General features: G+C 44.5%; 1 protein-coding gene across 1 annotated transcript in view; it reads left to right on the top strand.

Annotated features, from left to right (window-relative positions):
* GNAL (G protein subunit alpha L) overlaps positions 1-26,747 on the top strand; it is a 134,059-nt gene that overhangs the window by 39,602 nt on the left and 67,710 nt on the right. The window contains exons 2-4 of the mRNA XM_044921025.1: positions 2,073-2,145; positions 2,849-2,903; positions 3,053-3,172. Coding sequence (XP_044776960.1) covers positions 2,073-2,145; positions 2,849-2,903; positions 3,053-3,172 — 248 coding nt within the window. The remainder of the gene's footprint in view (positions 1-2,072; positions 2,146-2,848; positions 2,904-3,052; positions 3,173-26,747) is intronic.

The raw sequence follows: 26,747 nt of genomic DNA, 5'->3' as shown, positions 1-26,747 counted from the left end.
GGCCCGCTGTGCCCAGGGTGCAGCCTACAGAGGGAATGAGGCAGCAGAGCGCGGGGAGCCCCGCCAGGTGCTGTTTGCTCTCTGTAAGGAAGATCAGGCCTGGCTGAATGTGAGAGAAACGTGGGTTGGGAAACTCGGCCTGACGTCCATCCAAGCGGGCAGGCATGGGGTGTCTGGGCAACAGCAAGACGGCAGAAGACCAGGGCGTCGATGAAAAAGAAAGACGCGAGGCCAACAAGAAGATCGAGAAGCAGTTGCAGAAGGAGCGTCTGGCTTACAAAGCGACTCACCGCTTTGTAAACTGAGGCACTTGAAGACAGATGAACAAGGCCACGTAGAAGAATCGGTGTGCAGGGCCTCGGGCCCCCAGAGCCTGAGACCATGACCTTGCCACAACAGCGCCGCACGAGGAAGTGATCTCCGTCCCGGACTTCTAGGCCGGGTCGCCTCTTTTGCCGACCTTCCCGCAAGTCCAGGAATGCGAGTGCAAAGCAGCCGCGGACGGACCGTCTCTGCGGGCCGGTGGTAGCAGTAACCGGGGGAACTCGCACTCAGCCCCATGAGTGAGAACGCAGACCGGTCTCGACCCTCTTCGGTTCCACGGCTCCAAGCCAAAGTTCGAAGCCATAGTGTCTCCTAGGAAAGTAGTAGAGCTGTTCAGAGAACTGCGAAGGAGAAACGGGGGCTGGAGATAAAGACAAGAGGCTAAGGGAGGCGGCGGCGTGGGTGCGCTGGAATAGTCTAGAAAATGAACGGAACAAAGGCGGTGTGACTGGTGAGCCTCTTACAGATCCTCCTACCTGATAGAATATGCATGATCCTGCGCGAGTCCTCGCCTGCCTGGGAGCAGGGAGGCGTCCGAGGCATCGGCGGGGAGCGCACGCCCAGACCCAGTCTCCCGGGCTCGGGGTGCGAGAGAGGCACGCTGCCGAGGTGCGGACCCCGCGCGGGTGAGCCTCCCGCGGGCCGGGCTCGGAGAGGTCAGCTCCCGACCCCTCCAGCACCGATAGCGCTAGTGCCCCAGCGAGATCCCCGCGAGCAGGCCAGCTCCCCTTCCCTACCGCGCGGAGGCCGGGGGGTCGCTCGGAACCGGGAGGGGGCGCGCGTCCGACGGCGGAGGCAGCGGGGCGCGAGCGGGCCGGCAGGTGCCCACGGTCGCCCGGAGGGGACCGGCGGCGCGCTTCGTCCCGCCGCGCCGCTGTGGGCCAGCACGCGGCGGCGCCCGGGACAGCCTCGCGCTCCCGCAGGGCGCTTCCCCGGCCGCGCAGGCGGGGGCGGGGCTGAGCCCGGCTAAGCGCGGCGGGCGGCGGGCGGTGCGGGCGCGGGGACGAGGGGCGAGCGCCGGGCGCAGCGCCACCCTGGCTGGCTCCAGCAGAGCCCGGTCTCCCTTCATTCTGTGCGGTTTGTCCAGCAGAAAATTCTAAACCTGTATCTTTTAAAAGCATTTATTTGGCTCCGCGCGTCTTCCTCGCATCCTTTTTAGTTGGGAGTTTGCGGAGGGCAGAGGGAGGGAGAAGGAACGCCTGTTCTGATCGGCAAACACAGAGACCAGAGCATCTCTTTCAGCGGCAAGGAAGAGAAGCTGTCGCAGGATCCACACACATCTACAACTCTCTGTTGCTTTTTGTGCAAATACCTAACTCGGCCTGACGTCCATCCAAGCGGGCAGGCATGGGGTGTCTGGGCAACAGCAAGACGGCAGAAGACCAGGGCGTCGATGAAAAAGAACGACGCGAGGCCAACAAGAAGATCGAGAAGCAGTTGCAGAAGGAGCGTCTGGCTTACAAAGCGACTCACCGCCTGCTGCTACTGGGTAAGGCCGGAGGGCGCGCGGCGGCTCCCGGCCCGAGCGGAGCGCACAGCCCCGAGCGCAGCGAGCGCGGGGGCCCGGCGGGCCGGGTAGGGCCGGGCGGGGGCCGCGCTCACCGCCGCCAGCCACCGGGACCCGCTCCTCCAGTCGCGAGCTGGAGTGTACTGGAAAATGCCTACGCTGGGGTTGCTGTCTGGGTTCGCAGGAGAAATGGCAACGGTATTGGGCCACGGACCACAGCATTCTTTTTATTTGTTTGCAGGGGCTGGTGAGTCTGGGAAGAGCACTATCGTCAAACAAATGAGGATCCTGCATGTCAATGGATTTAATCCTGAGTAAGGAATGATCAATTTCGCTTTTGCTTCCAAACTGCATGCAAACTTTTTCACTTCTCTCCAGCATTTCCAAACGTGCTTTCTCTGAATAATTAATTTGATCATTGAATAGACCTTTGCGGGGGGGGGGGGGGTAGTGAGATAAAAGCGTGTTATTGAATTTGGTATATTTAGGCAAATTCTTCTTTTGGTAGCATCTAGATAAAAAAATAAAATAACTTCCCTAACAAAATAGGATTTATTAGATATTCTTGCGATATTGGTCTGTGTTATTGGTACTGCACTTAGCACACTTAACCAATATGTCAGTATATACTTATCTCTATATCCTTGGTCTGCCTCTATTTCAATTCATATCTATCAACATATGGATAAGTCAAGTAAGATATATTTACAAGTGTAGCTGTATAGTTTTTATATGCAATACTCCTAACAACGTTGCCATGCTTTGTGTAACCTGTGTAGTTTAAAACTACACATTGTAATGTGTGCATTCAAGTTTGCTTAATGTACAAATTAGAAAAATAAGTATGTTTTCCTTTCCCAGTTAAAAACTTTGCAACTGTTGTCTTGGGGGTTGATGTTGACCTCTAGAAAAACCAGTCTAGCCCCATGCTGCAGCTGGAAGTTTAAAATCCCATTCAGCTTATTCAAGTCATTTCTAAAGATAAATTAAATTAATAACAATTCTCTTTTAATATAGGGAAAAGAAACAGAAAATTCTGGACATCCGGAAAAATGTTAAAGATGCTATTGTGGTAAGGATTTTTTTAAATGTTTGGTTAATAGAAAGGTTAAATACTCTGCTCTCTAAAACTGTATAGACAGAAATTGTGTATTTTAGTTGTCATAAGAGGAACCTAAATGTTGTATTTATCCATATATCTTTTTCTTCATTCCATTTTAGACAATTGTTTCAGCGATGAGTACTATCATACCTCCAGTTCCACTGGCCAACCCAGAAAACCAATTTCGATCAGACTATATCAAGAGTATAGCTCCTATCACCGACTTTGAATATTCCCAGGTAAGTAAATCCTTCTTGAAATATTTTAAATGGTGGAAGAGAGAACCATTTTTAATGAGATTGCTTGAGAATCAATGTTAGTATTATTTTATCTTTGACTTTCTTCAAAATCTAGCTCTCTGCCTGAGAGAAATGCTTTTTCCTTCATACCAAAATATTAACATTGGTTAAAAATGTTAAAGACAATAGGATTTTAAGAAATGCTTTTATGAATGTATTGGTGAGATTGGTAATCAGGAAAATAGCCTACCTTTAGGAAATATTGATAGTACTTTTTCCCATATGTATTTCTAAATTAACAATTAAGCAGTTTCCCAGATAACAAAAGAATAGAAATGACATGAGCAGAGAGAAATATTTATGGTAAGTGACTGCTCCCGGGGGAATAGTAGAACAGAATTCAGTTCACTCTTAAGATGTGCATCCTGTAGCTCAAATGAGAAGAGAATGCATGCTGTAAATAACATGGATCACTTCTGAATGTTTATTCTATGATGGGAAAAAAACGTAGTTTGCTTCACATCTGCAGTATTTATGGCCGCTTTCCTAATTCCTTGGGTAGCAGTATTGCTTATGTGAAAGGGTAAAATGAATAGTAATTTTTTCTTGTTTGGTAGATATACATTTCTTTAAAGCATTGTTATTTGGTCATTTGATTAAGCATGTGTCAAAGGAAAATATATTTGTTAGATTTCTCAGAAAGTAATTTTTCTTACAGTTGTACCAAAAGAGCATGTGTGTGTGTGTGTGTGTGTGTGTGTGTGTGTACGTATACCAACAGTAACAGAATTTTAAAGGTTTCATTACCTGGCACAGTGCTCTTAAGACATTTTTCTTTCTCACAATCCCCTCTTCGAAAGGAAGATGATACAGAAGGCAGTGTGTGTAAAATAGACAGGTCCTGTCCTGCTCTGACTGAAGTCTGGGCCAGTGTGCACCTGCTCACCCCTACCCTGACTCTGCAGCAGAGCACCCTTGTTGTGGAAGCTTTGTAGCAGGATGGCAGATAAGAATGACCCTTTTTGAAAGCTTTTATTTGCATCCTTTCCTGTGATTTTTGCATCTGATAAGCATTCCAGTGTAGCCCCTGAGAGCTCTAGAATTTCTAACAGGAAGGAGTTAGAGGTGGCAAACTGGCTAGAAAAGGGGGCTGGGGTGTCTGGCACAGCGGGCACGCTTTTTAACTGAATTGTGTCTTTAACTGGATGGCTTGGAGGGGGTAAAGGAGATGATAGGGCGGGGGTGTAGGGGGTAGGACTAGAGCAGTGATTCAGCCAGCTACAGCTATAGGATGTCCCCCAGTACTGTGTGACATTGTACATATGGAAGAAGTCACTCCAAACTACAAGGTCCTAGCTCAAATCAGGGGTGGCATTCCCATTCAACTTTATTATTTTTTTTAAAGATTTTATTTATTTATTTGACAGAGAGAGACAGCCAGAGCAGGAACACAAGCAGGGGGAGTGGGAGAGGGAGAAGCAGGCTTCCCACCGAGCAGGGAGCTGGATGAGGGGCCCCAATCCCAGGACCCTGGGATCACGACCTGAGCCGAAGGCAGATGCTTAAGGACTGAGCCACCCAGGCGCCCCCCCCATTCAACTTTAGATTTACATATGTAGAGACACATACTTAGATTCTCAAATTTGTCCTGTCATAATTGCCTGAAAGTAATCATAAAACATCTCATATATGGTTCTGATTTAGGAGAAAAAGTTATTCCTGCCATGTAATGAGAAATTAGAATTGAGATGTGTTCATCACAAATCTTCTCTCTTCATATGATAGACTCACACACGATGAGGGATTTCATACTCAACCCCAAGTTCAGAAACAATCAGTCATTCCCAGGTGGATTCTAAAGGATCTAAAGCACCTAACTTGTGAAAGTGTTTTTTGAGCTAAATCATGAATATTTTTTTTTTATAAAAGATTTTATTTATTTATTTGACAGAGACACAGCGAGAGAGGGAACACAAGCAGGGGGAATGGGAGAGGGAGAAGCAGGCTTCCCGCTGAGCAGGGAGCCCGATGCGGGGCTCGATCCCAGGAGCCTGGGATCATGACCTGAGCCGAAGGCAGACACTTAACGACTGAGCCACCCAGGCGCCCCTAAATCATGAATATTTTTAACAAAAAAATAAAATTTGAGAAACCATGTCCTTTGAACACACGTATTTTTACATAGATGTGTTAAGGCTACTTAAAAATGATTATCAGAAACCATAATTCATTATCCATAAAATAAAAGAGAATTAGGACCCAGCAGACACAAATGCAGTTATGCTCTTTCAGAGATAATGCTTTTTTTTTCTTTTTGGTAGATTTTAAGCCTAGCATTCTGTTGTCTTATGTGCCTGTGCTGTGTCCGATGTGATTATGTTTAGAATAGAGTCAACACTTGTATAAATAAGGAAATTAATACCTATATATATAACTTTCTTTCTGAAAATGCTATTTTTATTTTAATGTGCACACAATTTTCAGTAATATTTATTCCATCATGCCCTGAAATATTCATCACTTATATCAGCAAATCGAATAGTTCTTGAATTTACATTTTGATGACCCTCACTGAAAAAGATATTAAGACAGATCTCTCACTATATACTAATAACACTTGATACTTTTGGAAAAAAATAACTTTTATTTAAAGAAAATGTATATTACTGTAAAAGTCATAAAAATAGAGCTAAATCAATTATCTTAATAGTAAACATAACACAAATTTACTAAATCTAGGACTTTTTGAGATTGAATCCTTGAGAAAACCTTTTGGTGTCACAGTCCAATTCCTTAAGGGTCGTAAGTTCATTTTCTTGTAGCTATAAAATAATTTTATCATAAAAAATTAACTTCAGAGTTCTTTAAGAAGGAAAAATTAGAAGAATATATATTTAAAATTACATGAGACTGCCCATTATAATGTAAAGTCTAACCTTATCTTGAGTATCTTAATGATTATCTCTAAAAATATTACACTTAAGTTTACCTTTTGGTTTTTGGTTTTGGTTGTTTTTGGTTTGGGGTTTGGGTTTTTTTGCTGTTCATAATGCCTTCCATTTGAATTTCTTTTTTTTTTTTTAAGATTTTATGTATTTATTTGAGAGAGAGAGAGGTGGGGAGAAGCAAGCAGACTTCCCACTGAGCAGGGAGCCCACCAAGAGGCTCAATCCCAGGACCCTGAGATCATGACCTGAGCCGAAGGCAGAGGCTTAACCACTTAACCAACTGAGCCACCCATGTGCCCCTCCACTTGAATTTCAATTGAACTATAGGAAACCTAAGTTTTAACAGAGAAGGCCGGTGTAGATAGTGAATAGCGCCCAGCCAGCTAACAGTTGCTGTGGGGGTTAGAGAAAGCATTCAGGGCCAGACCTCCCTGGCCTCATAGGCCAGGTGTGTATTGATCTGGGGGGCCTTTGGAGAGCTCTGAGCAGTGCAATTACATGACCTGGTTGTGTTTTATCAAGATCACTCTGGCTGTAGGTGGAGAATGGGTCCTAGGAAGGCAAGGTTGCAGTGGTGCAATGGTCTGGGAATCAGTTGTAGCGATCCAGATGTGAGATAATGGAGCAGCTTGGGGTGGGGTGGTATAATTCATTGATAGGTGCCTAGTTAGTTCTTTTCTCGGGCATATATCCAAAATTGTCTTCCTGTGGACTGGGGTCCATCCAGGAACCCCTTTACTAGCTGGCACCATGCCTTTGCATCCAGTTCATCTACACGAGGTGATAGAAAATAGTCTCAGGTGACAGTCATGACAGATTCCCCCTCCACCTCCCAAAAAACTCTTAGCACGATACCAAACCAGGAGCAATTAATTCAATTGAACTATTAATTCATTCGTGTGGTTTTTTTTTTTTTTCCTTCTTAAAATGTGGGTATTTTATTAGCTCTTTTAACATTGTAGTTTGCTAGGTTATTTTAAGGGGAGGATGAAAACTAAGGCTTCCTGAGAAATGTGACAGCAGTCTGACATGTTGATCAGTGCTCTGTCATGACCACCTGGCATGTCCTACGTTGACGTTTTATCAGAACTGCGTGTCAGTGTAAACCTGGAGAGCGAGAATGACACTGTCCGCTCCTCCCAGGTAAAAGTACACGGGGCTTTTGGTTAAGGAATAGGCTGGCTCCCCGCAGTGCACAGGGGCAAGGCCCTGGGAGCCTGGCTGCCCGCTGTGGGTCTCAGATCCGCGGCTCTCTAAAGACGTGACCGGAAGCCAGTAGCCCGCCACGCGGTCAGAACAGCGGTGGGAGCCGGGCTTCCGAGAGCGGCCCTTAGGGGGGTGCGCGCGCACGCCACGGGGGGGGGGGGGGGGGGGAAGCGAAGCGCCCAATGGTGAGGCGCGCTCAGCCGCTCCCGCCCGTGTGCTGGTCCCATCCTCTGGGGAAGGCCCGCAGAATTCCGGAACTCACGTCATCCAGGTTAGTGGTCTAGCGTCTATAGTGTTTTTTAACCCACTGACGTCTCTCATCCCCGCCCCCACCGCCACCATCCAAAAAGTCTTTGAAGCCCACAATCTATATCAGGTAGGAGCAGGTTTTCCCTCTGGAGCCCAAGCTGCGTCTCCACCCGGGACCCCAGCATTTGTCCCCGAACCTCATCAGAGCCCTCTGGGGTCCCCAGCGCTGTTGTTGGAAAATGACAGGCCAGTTGCGTTAGCTCCCAGGGAACAGGCTTCTTCTCTCCGGACTGCCCCCCCCCCGCCCCGTCCTCTCCCCCGACAACTCACACCCCACAACTGAGCACACTGAAAACAATTCCTGAGTGCCTGTTAGAATCTGACAGAATCCTCTGTCCACTTCTCTAGGGAGCTGTGGGGGTAACAAGTCAGGGGACTGGCCCCCTGGGACATCACACTGCGTTACAGAAAGGAAGGCTCCCTTCCGTACAGTAAACCGGCGCTTTCACTCAAGATGGCATTTAGATCCACCTCCCAAGCATCCACCCTGTTCTTTGTCTTTGGAGGGAGTGAGGCTTAGTGTGCGTTTTAAAAGAGAAAGGAAACATTGAAAGTGTAAAATGTGGGAACTACGACTGTGTGTTCCACAGTACTCTGAAACTCTTAAAGATCTGTATATATGGCATCCGAGAGAAAAGTCATCTTGGATCATTTCAGATGTCCTTAATAAACGGGGATGACTTACACAGGGGCGCCTTGGGGCTGTGCTCCGAGCGCACTCTTCTCCCATCTCAGCTGCCCCTGGCACGGTCCTGAACCACCCAGACGGGGAGCTGACTGCTCTGAACCAGAGCCCAAGGGGAGACCGACCTCACGGGGCTCAGACTGCCTCTGCTCTTTCAAGGGCCAAGGCAGGACCTAGAAAGAGCGTCGGCCTGGGGCAGGAAGTGCTCCAGAGACACCTGCCCGGGACCTCTGAGTCTGCGGACTGGACAGTGTCCCTGTCTCGAGGGAATATACTGGAGCCAGACCACCTGGGCTCAGATTCTGACCGCCCTGGCGCTATGTGACCTTGAGCAAATCACCTTATTGCTGTCTGCCTTTTCTCAACTGTAAAATGGGGGTAGGTGATCACAATACCGACCGCGTGAGGTTTTTAGGAGGCTTGAAGCAGTGCTGGCACATGGGAGGTGCACCTGCAGGATTAGCATTACTGCTGTGTAGAAGGGGAGGGGCTCTGGAATTGACTGGGTGCCGGTGTGCCTGGTAGGCACTCTTCATCACCATCCATCATCCTGAGCCCTGCTGGCCTCAGATGAACACCCAGCTGCCTGCACACCGTCTCTGGGTCCAGAGGGGGAGACAACTGAACCCTCTAGCTATTCCCCCACCGGCCAGCCCCACCCTGCAGCCCTGCGTTGAGCCAGCACCTATAAACCGTGTCCTCTGTCAGTGCCAAAAGCTGATGTCCCCAACACCTCACAACATACCTGGGAAGAGGTGTCTCTAATTATCCCCAACAAGCTGTCAAGCCATGGACTGGCCCTGACTGCTCAGGAACGCTGGCCTGCATGCCTCCTCACAGAACCGTTGTCCAGGTGGGACATCTCCCAGCCAGTCTCCCACTTGGCCTCTGTCACCCGAAGCCCCCCCGGATCTCAGCCCTCTTCCTCCTCCTTCGCTTACTTCCAGTCAGATTTTCTGGAAGTGACATCAGTGGTCTTCCTCCTTTCCCACCAGTTCTGCCCATCTTTGTCCTCCCCTTTTGTTCTGTGCCTTGCCGAGCGACAGGTTCTCTGAGGCCACTGGAACTGCCCTAGATCTGCCAGATCTCTGTCAGACTTTTCACCTTTCTCCCTGGGGCTACAATCTCTGCCCAGTTTTGCCACAAGTTCCAGCAAGCTTCTGGCTCATTCTTGTAACCCAGTGCTCACCCCAACACAGGCTTTCTAATAATAGAAAGATGAGCTGTATCCTGAAACACCCCCTCCCTCTGCAAGGGGAGTTAACACTGAAATACATCGCATTTCAAGAACAGGTGTCTCCTCAGGAAAGTTATCAGCATTTGACCTTTTCTAAATAAAATATTTTAAATGTCCTAGGGTATGTTCTCCAGTTTAAAAAAAAATCCTAGAAAAATTATTTCTTAAAAATAAACAACAGCCATTCCTTTTTTAATTTGCAAAGCTGGGTTTTTATTTTTTTTTTTTTTTAAGATTTTATTTATTCATTTGAGACACAGAGATACAGAGAGAGAGAGAGAGAGCATGAGCAGGGGGAGAGGCAGAGGGAGAGGGAGAAGCAGGCTCCCCGCTGAGCCAGGAGCCCGATGTGGGGCTCTATCCCAGGACCTTGGGATCATGACCTGAGCCGAAGGCAGATGCTTAACCATCTGAGCCACCTGGGCACCCCTGCAAAGCTGGGTTTTTAGTTTTTGGTTTCTTTTTTCCTTTTCTGAAGTTTGCTGGAAGTGGTGAGTGCCTGTGTCTTGCAGCAAGGCCGCCATATTGATTCTCTAGGGTGTTGTCAAAGTCATATTTTAAAAATAGGAGTGTTGAGGGGCGCCTGGGTGGCTCAGTTGGTTAAGCGACTGCCTTCGGCTCAGGTCATGATCCTGGAGTCCCGGGATCGAGTCCCACGTCGGGCTCCCTGCTCAGCGGGGAGTCTGCCTCTCTCTCTGACCCTCCCCCCTCTCATGCTCTCTATCTCATTCTCTCTCTCAAATGAATAAATAAAATCTAAAAAAAAAAAAAAAAAAATAGGAGTGTTGAAATTAGATGGTTGCTGAGGCCTTAGAGACCATCTAGCCTGAGAGCTCCAGCTGAGGAAATGGCAGCAACAGAGGGAACGAACTTGCCAGGGAGGCAGGAAGTTTGACGATTTCCTTCTGTGTGTGGAGCGCCCTGGTAGTTGGCAAAGATGGAACATGGCTTCCCTGGCTATTTTTCCAGTGACAGGCTTTTGTAACAGAGTACTCTAAACAGCAGTCTTCCGTGGGTAACATTGATGATCCCCAAGACCGTTTTTGCAAAACTGAGTGTGAAGGTGCTGCTGAGGGGAAGGGGTGGATGAGCAAGAGGTTACCTTAGCTCCCCTTGCTTCTTCAATATTTAGTCAACAAACTTATGTGTCTGTGGATACCAAGATCCTCAAAGAGCTTATCATCTAGAGGGAATACAGACTTATAAACAAAGTTGATGGTATTGTATAACACTACAATAGAGGTATTTATGGAGAGCTATTGGAAGGATATGAGGGGGCCCCACCTGACCAGCTTCATGCTGAGCTGAGGCCAGAGGATTTGGGCCTCCTCCTCAAGGCAATGGAGAATCATCCAGTTATTCTAGTCAGGGAGTGACAAAATGCAAGTTGTCTTTGGAAAGACCACTCCTGAATTCATTAAGAGGCCACTCCTGCATGTCTGCTCTTGGCATGGCGCTCTGAGAGCTCATCTGTTTTTGGGCAAAGGGCATGTCCTCTGTCAGAAACCTACTTCCAAGCCTTACACTGCTTATGTCAAAACACAAGGAGGGATGGAACCCCCATACTTCATTCTGCACATCTGGAATACTAATGAAAGGAATTGCTATTATTTTAAATAAAATATTCCCGTTAGAGCCATCAACTACACTGGAGCTTCAATGAGGATGCTTTTTTAAAATTCTGTTTTCTTCTTTGAAATGTTATCATAAGGGTTTTCCTAATAAAGGATAACTTTTTATTTTGAAACAATTTTAAACTTACCCCCAAAATGCAAAAGTAGTACAAAGAACTCCCAGACACTTATCAGACAGATTCATCACTAGCTAGTCGGCCATATTTGCTTCCCCATTCTATCTACACCAACACACATTTTCATGAACCGTTCCAGAGTTGATTGCAGACCGTGTGCTCCTTTACCTAATACTCTGCTGTGGATTTACTTTCCACAGTATGGCTATCAAAATGAAGAGATTTAACATTGATACACTCTTGTTTTGTAACCTACAAATGTTATTCAAATTTCACCAGTTGCCCCAGTAATAATATAGTGAAATTATAGTAATAATAATGATAGTGATAACTCTGGTCAATAATCCAATCCAGCATCAAGCACTACATTTAATGTCCATGTCTCCTTTACTATCAGTTCCTCGGCCCTCTTTTCTGTCATGACCTTGACCAGACATTAATTTTGTGCAGTGCCTTCACTGTGGCTCATCTGATGTGTTGTGACCAGATGTAGTTAGGGCTTTGGCAGCAAAAGCACAGGAGTGACCTTGTGTCCTTCCTAGTGCATCACGGACATTAACAATGAATCTCTTCGTGAAGGTGGGGTCTGCCGCCCTTTTCCCCTCTGTAATTCCTAAGTATGTTCTAAGAATGTTTTTTGGGGTTGTATAAATAAATACCCTGTTCTTATCAAAACGTTCACACTGTCTAATTTTAGCAGACTAATAAATTTTATGTGCAATACATATTGAAGGGGGTAAGCTGTTAGCAACTTTTTTGGCTACTTCTAAATACTACAATGAAAACCAAATACAGTGTAGATCATGATGCTGCCTTTCACATAATAAAAAGTGTATCATTCTGTGCTCTTAATAATAAAAGCGTGCGGAAAGACCCCTGGTCTATACCAACACACCAAGAAATCCGGGCCGGAGCCACAAGGCAACTCTTCCCTAAAGTGTTTTTCCTTACAGAAGATACATTTGAAGGGCCCCAAAGTAAGGCAACGTGGTTTTTTTTAATTCCTGATACATTTTAAGGGTCACAAAGTGAGACACCGTATTTTTTTAATTCCTTAAGGAAGATGTCATTGAAACTTCAAATCCTTTGAAAGTGTGAGATTTTTGTTGTCAAGGCTCACCTCAAATTTTGATATATTGGGAATTTGTCACTTGGCTTACCAAAGCAGAAGTTCACTTCAAAGGACGCTTGTTCTTTCCAGAAGAATATGACATTAAAAATACCTTAGCATTAAAGCATGTTGTCCTTATCATTGCAGTTTTTTGTAACTGTGAGAGAAAATGCCTTGAACTTTGCAGCTCTCTCTCAGAAAACGGTGGAAGGTGCGGACAAGCAGGCTATTCTTTTGTCAGATGAAGCCTTGAATGAGTTGACACATGTGATTTGTGAGAAAGGTACACTGAGGTTTTAAGAGGCAGAATAATGAATTTACTCCTGAAAAGATTCCTCTAAAACACTGACTTTTAAATTTTTTTCGTTTTGCATGAGAACATCATCCAGAATGTGTGGGGTTTTTTCCTCACCTCTTAAAATAATCCTGTACATTTTTTTTTTTATTCTGCCTCTATTATAGCATTGGGATTAAATTAAATCGACTTTATGCATAACATTTTCACTACACAAAGCAGTTTCATTTTTTAAGTTGTATTTGTGGGGGTTTTTTTGAATAGGAAGTATTTGTATACGGCACAAAATCCAAAAGATATGAAAGAGTGAAAAGTCTCTCTCTTACTCCCGGCCCCAGACACCCAGTCTCACACCCAGAGACAACCAGTGTGGCATAAAATTAACTTAGGGCCCTCAGAGAGCAATCCTTTTAACGTATTTTTATCTCATAGTGAGTAGTCAGTTATAAAACACAATTGCAGTTAATCTTATTAGTATGGAGAAGATATCCAGCCTGAATTGCCAAGTAAATGTTTTTGAAATAAAATGTAATATTAAAGATTTAACATTAAATTGTAAGGAAACTGTCTTGGAGCTTTGACAAAATGCCAGAGTACTTGATTATGAAAATATAGAAAAATTGTATTAGGCATCCATTAAATAGCCATGTTTTAAAGGGTAAAAGCCACAGCCTTCATGCCTCTAAGGGGAACCTTACCATATACAATTAACCCCAGCAGACTACCTGGAGGGCATTTGACCTTAAGGGTCTGCGTGGAATAACCTGTCAGAGCAGTTGGTGGCCCTTTGGGGCTATTTCTCTGACCGTTTAGGGTCAGACCGCATGCCCTTTCTCACATGAGGTCCCCGTTCATTCTGTGCCCATCCTGTAGTATTCCTTCTTGGCTTTAGGACATTCTGCCCTGCCCACACTTCCCAGCCCTTGAAATTTCTGCACAAGGATAAACCCCTAGTTTCCTCCCATGTGACATGCTTACCTCCACCTGCACGTTGCATGTTCCTCCTTCCCACCGGTTCTTGCTTTACCACCTGCAAAACCTACCTGTACCTGAGCAAGATTCCCAGAACAGTTTGGATGCTGTTTGTCCTTATCTAAATACTGATTTACCAAAGGTCCATTTTGAGCTCTTAGTAAGTACTCAACAAATGCCAAGGGCTTACAATAACCAAAGAAAGGAGTTATCTGCTCCCTTTAAATTCCTCCAATTAACAAGGCTTAAACTCACTCAGAAAGCAGATTATGTGTCATGATTTCAAATGTTTACCTGTCCTTTTTATTTAAAGCTCAGGTCATGGTCATGTCGTGTTTTGCCAATAAACATGCCTTTATTGGGGGTAGGAACCATCTCCTCCTTGCTTGCCATGGCCTTTGCCACAGAGTTATGCTAAAAAATGTGTGCTAAAGTCACCAAAAGGTAATTGCCATGTGCTCAGCACTGTACTTAGGGCTGAGAGTTACACGAAGTTACACCAAGACTTCTAGCCTCAGGAACCTGATGTCTTAGTGAAGAAACAAGATGTACGTACAGCAATCTACAGTATGTGCTATAGAATGAATGAACAACCCAGTGTCGTATAATGTCATGCTTCCTCACGTGGGATAGACCAGAAATTGTGTAGCCACTCAGAGAAGAGTCCTAAGGATAACAGGGCTCAGACCGAAGGTTCGCGGTCACACCGATGTGGTGGGATTCCTGGGAGAGTTGTGTTTTCATCAGCAAAGCAGGAAGAGCTAAGGACCGTGGTGGGAAGAGCCAGCTTAGTTCAAGTCAAGCTGGGTGTTGAAAGGAGATGGAGGGTTAGGGAGATGGGACGCAGGCTGCCAACCCACCTGGAACACTTTTTACTCGTTTCATTAAAAAACACGACACTCGGGCGCCTGGGTGGCTCAGTCGTTAAGCGTCTGCCTTCGGCTCAGGTCATGATCCCAGGCTCCTGGGATCGAGCCCCGCATCGGGCTCCCTGCTCTGCGGGAAGCCTGCTTCTCCCTCTCCCATTCCCCCTGCTTGTGTTCCCTCTCTCGCTGTCTCTCTCTCTCTGTTGAAAAATAAATGAAATCTTTAAAAAAAAAAAAAAAAAACACGACACTCTGTGGATTTGGAGCATGGCTGCTGGGGGACTGAACAGGAGAGCACAGAGAGGAGGAGGTAGTGGCCATCCACGGACTCACACGTGCACTCACCTGGTCAGGAAGCACATCCCCGTCGCAAAATCAAGATCTGTTTGCCAGAGTAGCCGCTTCACTGTCCTTCGGGACTGCGGGAGCCGTGAACTTGGCTGAACCCAGGGTGAGCCCATGGTCTACCGACTGGGTTCCATGGTGTTCAGAAAAACAGACTGTCTTCCTTTAGCTTAAATAGTGAAGTCACAGTTGTGGCAGTCGATTTATTACTCACGCACATAATTACTTAGTGTTTAAGGAAACAGTAGTAGTAAAAACCGTGTTCAGGCTCATTGTATTTTCTTCATTCTATAAAGCACGTAAATACAGGAAAAGAAAAGATAAATAAATGTACTAGTTGGTTCACTCATTTCCATTTGAACTTGCTCATCCCACACTGAGGTGAAATGAACCTTACCATAATCTTGTTTATCCTACGTATTTATCCACATACACATCTAAAACACAGACACACACACACACACACACACACACGGAGGCTGAATCCTGCACAAAGTATTATGTAAGTTATGAACAGTGTTTTCAACATATTACATTTAGTTCAATGATTGTTCTTCAAAAAGACCTAAAAGGAATGAAAGATGTTATCACAGCAAAAACTACGTTTACAGTTATCTCTGGAAAAGGAAAACAGGCATTTTCTCTTTATTTTTCTTCCCCTACTTCCATCCGTCCATCAGATAAGAGCGTGACATTTGGTTTCAAAAATGAGTTTTACTACCCCTGATTCTCAATTGGGTTCTAGAACCATCTATGCAATCTCATTCAAATGAGTATTTGTAGAAAAACAAGAATTGCTACTTGCGTTTTCATTTTTATAAAAAAATAATGTTAGCAGTTTTCTGGAGTCATTATCAGGTTTCATTTCTCTTTATCCACAACAGTATATTCGTGTATCCCCCAATAAACACCCATAAGCACTGGGTGTTATACGCAAACAATGAATCATGGAACACTACATCAAAAACTAATGATGTAATGTATGGTGATTAACATAACATAATAATAAAAAAAAAGCTATTCATGTATACCTATTTATAAAGTCTTCCTTGATCTTTCCAACTGGAAATAATCTTTTTAATTACTAAATCCTCCTCTTTCATTTTTTGAATATCTCTCATAGAAATAATTATTGATTAATGAAATTAATGAAATACTATTTCATTTTAAAAAAATAAAAAATAAAAAATAAAAAAAAGAATACCTTTGGTGAGAATATGATTGATTTGAGAGATTATTGGAGGAGCCCTAACCCCTCTTTCTCAAGCTTCCTCTTCTTACCCAATCTCCTAAATTTTGACAGTATCTAAATGTCCTATTGCTTTGCAGTTCAAATGATGACATATCATTTCAAAGTACTAGGTGTTATATTTCTTCAGGGTTTTTTTTTAAATTGTTCTTAAGCCATTGTATTTTTATTTGTTTTTGTTAAGCTGTGTAATCACCTACCCGAGAAACTAAAATGACACCAACTGGCATCTGCATCTACTTGAAAGAATTGAGTCTATAAAGGGGCACCTGGTGGCTCAGTTGGTTAAGTGTCTGCCTTCAGCTCAGGTCGTGATCCCGGGGTCCTGGAAGGGAGCTTGTCTCCCTCTCCCCCACATGTGCTTTCTCTCTCTCAAATAAATAAAAATCTTAAAAAAAATAATTAAGTCAATAAAGATTATCATCAGTGCTTCCTATTTTTACTGCTAAAAAGTTATCATTAATTAGTACATCATATCACATGAATTTCTCTTATTTACTAGAAGATATTATCTTACAAATTAACCATTATCAGTTTTATCTGAATAGGCATTCAATTCTATTCAGTTCTTCAAGAATGATTACCTGATATGTGTCAGGAGCTGTGTTAAGCATTGGAAATACCGAGGTGAATTTTTGGGTACCCAGAAGGAGTGACAGGGTGCACAGGGTTTAAATAAATAACCAGGACACATTGAGATGTGTTGTCCATGCAGAAGAAGGTGGCATTCGCCTGTGAGGGAGCATTTGGTGGACCCCTTGCTGTCCCAGGGAAGGTGAGGCTTGGACCAGACTTTGAAGAATGAATGAGTTTGGCAGGTAGACTGGGGATGGAGGGTAATGTGGCCGGAGCAGTACCACATACAAATTGTGACACATCCGAGGAGTCCTTCTCACAACTGGAATTCAGAAAGAGAGTCTGGTCCTGCAGAAATATCATGGTGAGACATTCTTAGCGTCATGGCTCTCTTGAAGCTAATTTTTAGGTAATTCAACTGGAGACTTTTATACTTAACTCCAGTGTAAAATGTTATGGTAGGAATGCTATGGTATAGAAGTAAATAAAAACAGCTGTACAGGTAATAGAAAAGAATTACAAAAAATTTAGAAAATATATGAGCTTCAATAAAAGGATTGCTTTAAATGGCCCAAGTCAATTTCATTGAGGATAAAATTGAAACTACTTTGTCTTTAAGCCAAATGACTACTCATGCTTCTCTGGTGGTTTTCATGACCTAGAAATTTGGGAGACTAAATCTTTGCAGGGTTCTACTTCAAGTCCTTGCTCTGTCCTCAGCACTGCTCTTACCCCAGTTGATCCCGGCTCATATGCAGTTGACTTCTTCACCTCATTTTGATTGCGCCTCCTTCTCTACACTCTTATGGTGGCTTCTCCTTGATTCGTAGCATTTCACTTGGAAGTGAACTTAAGTGTGTCCAGTAGACTTACTTTATAGATGAGCAGGATGTGACAGCAGAACTTTAAGAGACTCGTCTAGGGTCATCCAGATGTGTTGACCCAGAGGTTGAGTCAGGACTAGAACACAGTCTCCTAATTCCTCGTTCAGTTCTCTTCTCATTGTTTTCATTCTTATCTCATCATTTTCATTCTCATCTTCTCATTCAGTTCTCATTTTCATTAAATGCAAGATCTGCATTTATATAGAAGACTTTTATCCTCTATTAAATTGAATAATAAGAAACTGCCAGTGGGACTATATCAAACTAAAAAGTTTTTACTTAGCAAAGGAAACTATCAACAAAACACTTCAACAAAATGAAAAGCAACTGACTGCAGGGAAAAAGTTATTTGCAACTGATTCAACCAATAAGGGGTTAATATCCCAAATTATAAGGAATTCACATAACTCAACCCAAAAAGAATTTAATGAAAAATGGAAAGAGGATCTGAATAGACATTTCTTCAAAAACATACAGATGGCCGAAGACACATGAAAAGATGCTAAACACCACTCATCATCAGGGAAATACAAATCAAAACCCCAAGGACATATCACCTCATACCTGTCAGAATGGCTATTATCAAAAAGACAAGAAATAACAAATGTTGGGGAGGATGTGGATTAAAGGGAACTCTCATGCACTGTTGGTGGGAATGCAGATTGGTGCAGCCACCATGGAAAACAGTGTGGAGGTTCCTCAAAGGTTAAAAGTAGAACTACCATATTGATTTAGCAATTCCACTTGTGGGTATTTATCCAAAGAAAACAAAAACACTAATTCAAAAAAATATACACATTGCTATGTTTATTGTAGCACTATTTACAATAGTGAAGATATGGGAGCAACTTAAGCATCCATCAATAGATGGATGGATATACAATGGTATATTACTCAGCCACGAAAAAGAATGAGGTCTTGCCATTGTGACAGCATCGATGGACCTAGAGGGCACTGTGCTCATTGAAATAAATCAGACAGAGAAAGATAAATATCATAGGATTTCACTTATATGTTGAATCAACAAAACCAAACAAACAAACAAAACAGCAACAGAGTCATAGATACAAAGAACAATCTGGTGGTGGCCAGAGGAGAGAGGAGGGAGTTAGGGGGGAGGAATGAAATAGGGGAAGGGGATTAAGAGGTACAAACATACAGATTATAAAAAAAAGAAACTGCCCTTTTTGGTCAAAAATGGCCGTTTTTGACCTACATTATGCAGTTTCATGTGGTTTAACCTTATGGATTGAGTACCACCCATCAGCCTTCAGTCCCTTTCATCCCCTGCTACCAGGAGATGGCCTTGCGTTTGTACAGCGGGTCGTCGATGAGGGCCACCACTGCTGGCCAGGCTGCAGCAGGGCGAGGCTCTTTCCTTCCTATTCCAGAAGTCTCCCTCTCCCCTGCCTTTCTGCTTCACTCTGGTCAGTACCATCTACGTGGTGCCCCCTTCTCATCACCCTCTCTCCTCTGAGGTGCTTCTCCTCACATCCTTAGTCTCAACATACGTTTGGGCAGAAGCCTTCCAAGGAGCCATCTCCTGTGGGAGCCTTCCCCACCTGTGAGGTGAGAGGTGGCAAATCCTGTTCGCCGGCCCCTTGGCGTCCCCGTGCCTGCACGTCCCATGTCCCACGCCCTGATCCATTTAATTCGAGCTGCTTCAGTGCTTGTTTGGTCGAAGTTACACATTCTTGGTGGCCAAGAACGTGACGCGTTTGCTTGTTTCCAGTCGTAACAACGATAACCTCAAGCCGTCTGCGTAAAGGATTTGATGTGTAGTTACCCTGGAAGAGTCTCGGTGTATGTTGGAGGTGGGAGAAAACAGGATGGTGCTCTGTGTAACCAGTCTCTGAACTAGTTCCCATAGTCAGTTTGGTATACTGTCTTCAGACTCTTGTTTGAAAAGAAAGGACGCAAAATAGTGCCAGAAATTTAATAATAATAGCTTTACATATATAGTTGTATTAAAACAATTGTATCTGAGTCATTTTGGTGCCTAGAGGAAAGGTTCTTTAACGTTACGGAGATTCTTGTCTTACTTCTGCCACTACTCTATAACCTTGGGCAGTTTATTTTATTTTATTTTTTTATATTTTTTTATGTATTTATTTGACAGAGAGAGAGACAGTGAGAGAGGGAACACAAGCAGGGGGAGTGGGAGAGGGAGAAGCAGGCTTCCCGCTGAGCAGGGAGCCCGATGCGGGGCCCGATGCCAGGACCCTGGGATCATGACCTGAGCCGAAGGTAGACCCTTAACGACTGAGCCGCCCAGGGGCCCCAACCTTGGACAGTTTAAATGAGAACTCTGTGCTCAGTTTTTTCATCTGTAAAATGGGGATAATAATAATAATGCTTATCTTGTGATGGAAATTAAATGCACCAATGCATCTTGGTGCTTGGCACTGTTCCTGGCACCCTGTAAATATCCAATAAATATCAGCTACTATCTAATTGCCTTTCTTGTGACATTTATAAATGTATTTACAGTGCCTTTTTAGGTGTTGCCAAGTGCTAGAGCTTTGGAAACTTTCCTTAGGCATTTTGCTGTCAGGTAACATGAGTGCCAGAAACATGCAGAGTACTGTTGCTCACAGGGCGGGGGAGTGGTGAGGACCCCCTCCCCACCGAGAAGCAGTGCAGTGCTCAGGATCCTTGCTGCATTCCTGAGCCCAGCAAGGCCCTCGGGAGCAGGGAGATGGGAGCTGCCACCGACATGGGACGCCTGCCCTGTGCACGCTCGCTGGCACTTCTGCGAGTGGCCCCAGAGCAAGCCTGGCTCGGGATTCATGGTCAGACTGTCGCGTTTGCAGGGGGCTCTCTCTCTCTTCTGTAGCTTTTCAAGGCTTGGGCTTTCATGGGGAGAGCTAAAAATACTATATTCTGCAGAAAATGTTTTCACCTGGAGTAAATTCTATAGTTTAGATAAAAATATAAAGAAAAACCAAATTGGAATTTTAAAATGCATGAAACCATATCACAAACATTTTTTTTACACCTCAGTTTTCATCTGGGTTTTGTTTGGGGTTTTTTTGGTTGGGTTGGTTTTGGTTTTGGTTTTTGGTGAAGTTGGTAAATAGTGAGTGCTGCTCACACAGCTCTTCAGGGCAAGTACTGTCCCAGGTGGGGTATCCCCAGCAGCACCCTGAGGCAGGTGCCATTGCCGTCTGGTCCTTTCCCTCGGGAGGAAACACAAGCACAGAGAAGCAGTTGATGTGCCCAGGGTCGTGGGGCCGGCGAGCACGTGGTTCAGGACTGGAGGCCAGGTGCTCAGACTCCAGAACGTGTTCTGTCACCTTCCTGGGCTCAGGGACCACTGGTCCATGCCACACGCAGAGTCAGCCTGATTGCAGCAGCAGGCTGTGACTTGGGCAGGCCACTCACCATCATCATTTTGATCTTTATTTCCAGAGGTCAGGTCGGTGGAAATTGCTGATTCATTTGTGCGTCTCAGATAAGAATCAGTCTCTGAGTGCAGTCCTGTATCTGATGGCATGATCGTCTCCCTGCGGGCAGGCGGGGTTCGGATGGGGCCATCTTTCCGGTCCTCATCCGAGCAATGACAGCTCTTCCCACAGCAGAGGCCTGGCTGCCGTCTCTCAGGAGAGCCCGGTGTGTAGGCAGAGAGTTCCTGCTGAACCTGCCCTCAACTGTGACTGCTTTCCGAGTCCTGATCACTGAAGACAAAACTAACACCTTGAAGGAATTGCTCTGTATCATTTCCCAACTCTGAGGGAGGGATGAATAGCCAACCGCTGACCCTCACTGCGTGTGAGGGTGAAGAGGGTGGCTGGGCTGGGTTTGTTCCAAGTCCCCATGGCTTATCTATCCTTACATGAGCTCTCATTTCTGAAAATATCTTGAAGCCATCGGTTTGGGTATCATTGGATTCTGAGCTCTGCAGCACATACCATTCTAAGGTTTTACATGTATCATCTCATTTCATACACGCACGTGCACATGCATGTACACACACATACGCACCCCCTATGAAGTAGCCACCAATACAAACTCCATGAAGTGGATGAAGAGGTTCAGGTGGATTAACTAGCCCCACATCACAGAGCTCTGCTGGGACAGCTGGCACTTGCTGCTGGAGCCCACACTCTAAGCCATAATGTCAAAGGGTCTATCTACAGTTGAAACAAGTAAGCCTGTATCAGATTGAAAATTAAGAAGGAGCAGACAAAAGTACTATGAACAACAAGGAAAAAGACAGAAATGAGTAGAACACATGCATAAGAACTCAAAAGCAAATCCTCAGAGGCATTCTGTGTGGGGACAGATTTCCTTGGGTGTCACTTGTCTACATCACAAATACAGTGACTGATGCTTGTGATTTATATCTTGGGTCTTTAAGAAGCAAGAAGTGAAATACCAGATTTTCAAGAAGGCAGGGATGTATGGACTGCTTCAAGAAAGATTTATAATCACAAGTCATTGATAAGGGGGAAAAAAGTTTTGCTGAAAAAGTTAAAACCCGTAAGTATCTAGAAATCTTTGATTTGGATTGATAGGCTCTCTAGAATCTTGTTAACTGTTGGTTTCCCTAGGGTTTAACTGTAATAGTAATGCCTAGAGAGAAGAGTCTGGATGGAAGTGACTTAGAATTTATCCATCCATTGTCATGGTCCAGTGATGCCTAAAAATAAACAGCTTCGGGGCGCCTGGGTGGCTCAGATGGTTAAGCGTCTGCCTTCGGCTCAGGTCATGATCCCAGGGTCCTGGGATCGAGCCCCGCATCGGGCTCCCGGCTCAGCGGGGAGCCTGCTTCTCCCTCTCCCTCTGCCTCTCTCCCTGCTCATGCCGTCTCTCTCTCTCTCTCTCTCTGTATCTCTGTGTCTCAAATGAATAAATAAAATCTTAAAAAAAAATAAACAGCTTCAGTTTCTAGAATTGCTCCTTTTTCAGTAGGATCTGGAACATTTTTCCATACAGTTCTGCAGGATTTGCATTTTTTATGGTACTTGACTCAAAAGCCACTTTTCTTGTTCTTAAATTTCAGCTACCCATGTTGCTCTCTTAGTTTCTCCAGCTACTCTTGTTTTGATTAGACAAAATGTTATTATAGATAACAACACTATTTCAATTAGCTCATTAGAAAAAAAAGAATTCCATACTCTTAAGAAGTTTTTTTATGTAAAGAGCTTGTTAATGAAGAGAAGGTTCAAATCTTTCAAGAACAACACTTCTGACGTGTATAATATTGAGAGAGAACTCCTGTAATAAGATTTTAAAACTTAGAAATACGACAGTCTTCTCTTCATCCTTTGGCTTTGTTGAAAACTTTAAAGTAATGTTTTTGAAAATTTGCTTTCTGTTCATCACTAAGATTTGCTACTGGATCATGTGCTGTAGGTTCCCTTTGCCATTTGTCAGATTTCTTTAGCTGTTATGCTACCAGTCATTTGTGCATAACACGGGGGCACCCCAGGAATGGAACCTCAAAAATAAATAAATCATAAAAGCCTAAAGATTGTATCAAAATAAAACACCATTTTACTTTTCCTCAACATTAGGAATCAGAAGGCCAAATGCATTTTTTACACTCTTCTTTCCTTTGGTCCTCTTGTGAAAACTCAGTCTACGACGTGCATGAGTAAGTTCAGAGACAGCTGGAGTGACGTCATAGATGAGGAGCAAGAATCCCAGGGAGAAGGTGGGATTTGCCCACATTCACAGCCCGACTGGAAGTGACAGTCGTTCCTTGTGGGATCAGGATTCTTACCATTTGTGTGTCAGATGACACAGAATCAGTGAGAATTTCTCGCTTTAAGGTACAATGAACCATACAGCTTAAAATCACATGAAATTCCCTGTTAACTCCAGCTGACCTACTTCAGGAGCTCTGTTCATACTGCGCCTTCTGTGCCTGTGAAGGCCTGGGCAACAGGTATCCAGACTGATACTATTTCGTTTCACAGTACCATGTGCTCAGAATTCAGCAAACTGTTTGTCAGAAGAATGAAGGAACGTAATCAGAGATATATTAATCCAAGCAACGTGTTCATTTGAACGCTGCAGTTGGAATGCGAAGAGTATGCTCACGAAAAGCGTCTTCAAATCTTAATAAGAATGATGACATAAGAGAGTAACGTATTGTTCAGGCTGTTATAATATAATTAGCACTTGGAAATTTTTTTACTGAATGCCTTTCTTCATGCTCTTCTTTGCAAGTTGTTTAATCAAGACCCTGGGTGGCTCAGGGGCACCTGGGTGGCTCAGTCGTTAAGCGTCTGCCCTCAGCTCGGGTCATGATCCCAGGGTCCTGGGATCGAGCCCCGCATTGGGCTCCCTGCTCCGCGGGAAGCCTGCTTCTCCCTTTCCCACTCCCCCTGCTTGTGTTCCCCCTCTTGCTGTCTCTCTCTGTCAAATAAATAAATAAGATCTTTAAAAAAAAAAAAAAAAAAACCCTAGGTAAGCTAGATGGGCACCCACCTCTGTGGGAAAGGTTGCTGAGGATTTCAGCCTCCCCAGGAGAGCAGACACTCACACAGCACTCACTCCTCTCTAAGGGCTGCAGACATACGTGCTCACGTAATCCCCACAATGCCCCAGCAGCAGGGACTCGTGGCATCCCGTCTTATAGACGAGGGGCTGCAGTGCAGAGATCAAGGCCACACGACTAGTCAGTGGTGGGTTCAGGTCCGGAGTCTGCATTTTTTTTTTTAAAGATTTTATTTATTTGACAGAGAGAGACACCGCGAGAGAGGGAACACAAGCAGGGAGAGTGGGAGAGGGAGAAGCAGGCTTCCCGCCGAGCAGGGAGCCCGATGCAGGGCTCAATCCCAGGACCCTGGGATCATGACCTGAGCCGAAGGCAGACGCTTAACGACTGAGCCACCCAGGTGCCCCTGGAGTCTGCATTTTAAATGCCATCACACTGCTGCCTCTGGGCTCCAGAGTTTACACCTGCCTACCAGCTTGTCTGCTACCTAAGATTCCCATGACTGTCTTGCTTCCCACAGGCCACTGTGTTGCCCGTCCTATTCGGGAAGGGACTCTCACAACCACCCATGACACATACACAGTGAGTAGTGGCTGTTGAGGCAGGGGAAGAGCGGCTGGCTGGCTGCCTGCCTTCAGAGTTGAAAAGTGGTTTGTGTTTTTTTGACCCATCCTTGGAACAGATGAACGTAGTTCAATATCAAAGAAGTTAAATCCTCCAGAATATCAGAACCTCTAGACAAGGTTCCTTTTGTGTCCAAATTAAGTCCCATTTAGTTCTCTTATTTTCAGTTATTTCTTCAAAAATCCTGCTAACTGCAGACCGAGTGAGCATCCCCTAGATCATTATGCAAGTCTTCAGAGCCTGGAGTCACATCCACAGAGGCAGGATGATGTGACAGAGAAACTCTGTAGGAAGAGTCTTAGCTTCTCCTCCCCTCAGTGAGTACAAGCGATGAAACCCGGGGAAACATCACTCAGTATCTGGGGGGTTTGTAGCATCATCTGTAAAAATGGGTGCTGAGCAAGATGATCCCTGAAAGGTTGATTCGGCTCAGAGAGCCAGTAGAATTATGACAAAGGTCCCATTTAAACAATGCAAGGGGTACATGGGTGAAAATTCATATAGAAAGTAAAAATCCCCTTTCTCAAGAACCTGTTTTTATCAGTTCCCATCATGGATCAGGAGATACATTGACTATGACTATTGAAAGAACTAGAAACAGGGTGCAGACGTCATGGAGGGACCCGCTCTTCCTAGCCCAGTAACCGTGGCCTTGGTGGAGTGGAGACAAACACACTGTGGGTTGGAGAATGGGTCTCCTGGTGTTGCCAAATGTAGGGCAAGAGATTACAAGCAATGATTAGGATGGAAGCAACTTTTTGTTTCCCAAATCTAGACTTTCTAATAGTTGGCCATTACACCCAAAATTTCCATTACTAGGTCTCATCCCATAGGTTTGCAAGTATGTGGTATCCATATTACTGCCCTTGACAGATATTAGTGAGATTGATTGGTGGACGCTGGATGGAATAAGTCATTTGATGAAATGCCTTGATATCAGTGGGTAAACTCTCTTACAGAGAGGGACCTGCTGACGGGAACTTGCGTAGCAGGGGCTCAGCTTCCTATAACAGCCTGAAAAGGGGAAATTACCTGGAATAATAGGACATTCTTTCAGTTCACTGTGACCTACCTCCAGCTAGTCCGTAAATAATCGGATCTAATAGCCACTCTGTGTCTTTTCGGAGCAAAACGCAAGTAGATGAAAATGGAAGTATGGGAATGACTGGCTCATTCATTCCTTCAAGTAGAATTTCCTGAGCACCCCCTAGGTGAAGTCTAGGGTAACCTGGAAACTGGAATAGCTTGGAAACTGCCCTGAAGGACAGTTCATCAACCAGACTTTTGCTTGAAAGGCAGCATTTTCTCTCACATACTATTGCGGTTTTCTTGCATCCTACTGGAAAAATTTAATCGTGCCATCATGAACAGAAATCAAGGGGGAAAGTATCAACTAGAGATTCTTTTTCCACTCACTTGAAGAATTCTGCAGCTTACTGCACCAGTTGAGAGAGGTCTTTAATAATGTTGTTGGAATACATGCTCCGTTAGAACATGAATCTCGTTGGCTCACTTAGTGCATTTTTGCAGTGTTTGGTTGTATAGTCCTATTCTTTCTTAGGGTCTCAGGTGGTATGTGTTACATTTCTCCATTGTAGCATAAAAATATCTCTGTGATAAGTTTCTATTTTTAAGTTTTTAAACTTCTTTGCATGTGCTGTTACTTAAAGTTATTCTATAGGGACTTGAAACCAGTCCCTGAAGTTGAGGGATTTTTGCTTAGTCACATTCCTGCTCCCTTGTCCAGGGGTTTAGCCTAGCGCACTGCTTTTATCTATTTGAATCCTAATACGTAAGTCCTAATACGTCAGAGCGCATATCTAAAGTTTCGTATTATGCCTCTTATACCTAAAAAAGGATACCTTTCTGTCAAATTTAAGATGCGCTAACTCTAGATCTTTAAATATTTTAAGGTTTTCAAAAAAAATGAATAAATACAGTTATGTTGTGGGAAACTGTTTAGCTCCTTAAAATAAAAATATTTTAGCTATATGGAAGATGGGTCCAAACAGTTTTTCAGAATTATTCCAGTCAGCCCCAGTGAAGTGTGGTACATTAGAATGAGCCCAA

This window comes from Neomonachus schauinslandi, chromosome 14 (assembly GCF_002201575.2).
Source record: "Neomonachus schauinslandi chromosome 14, ASM220157v2, whole genome shotgun sequence".
NCBI lineage: Eukaryota > Metazoa > Chordata > Mammalia > Carnivora > Phocidae > Neomonachus > Neomonachus schauinslandi.
This window is presented reverse-complemented; position numbering and strand designations above follow the sequence as displayed.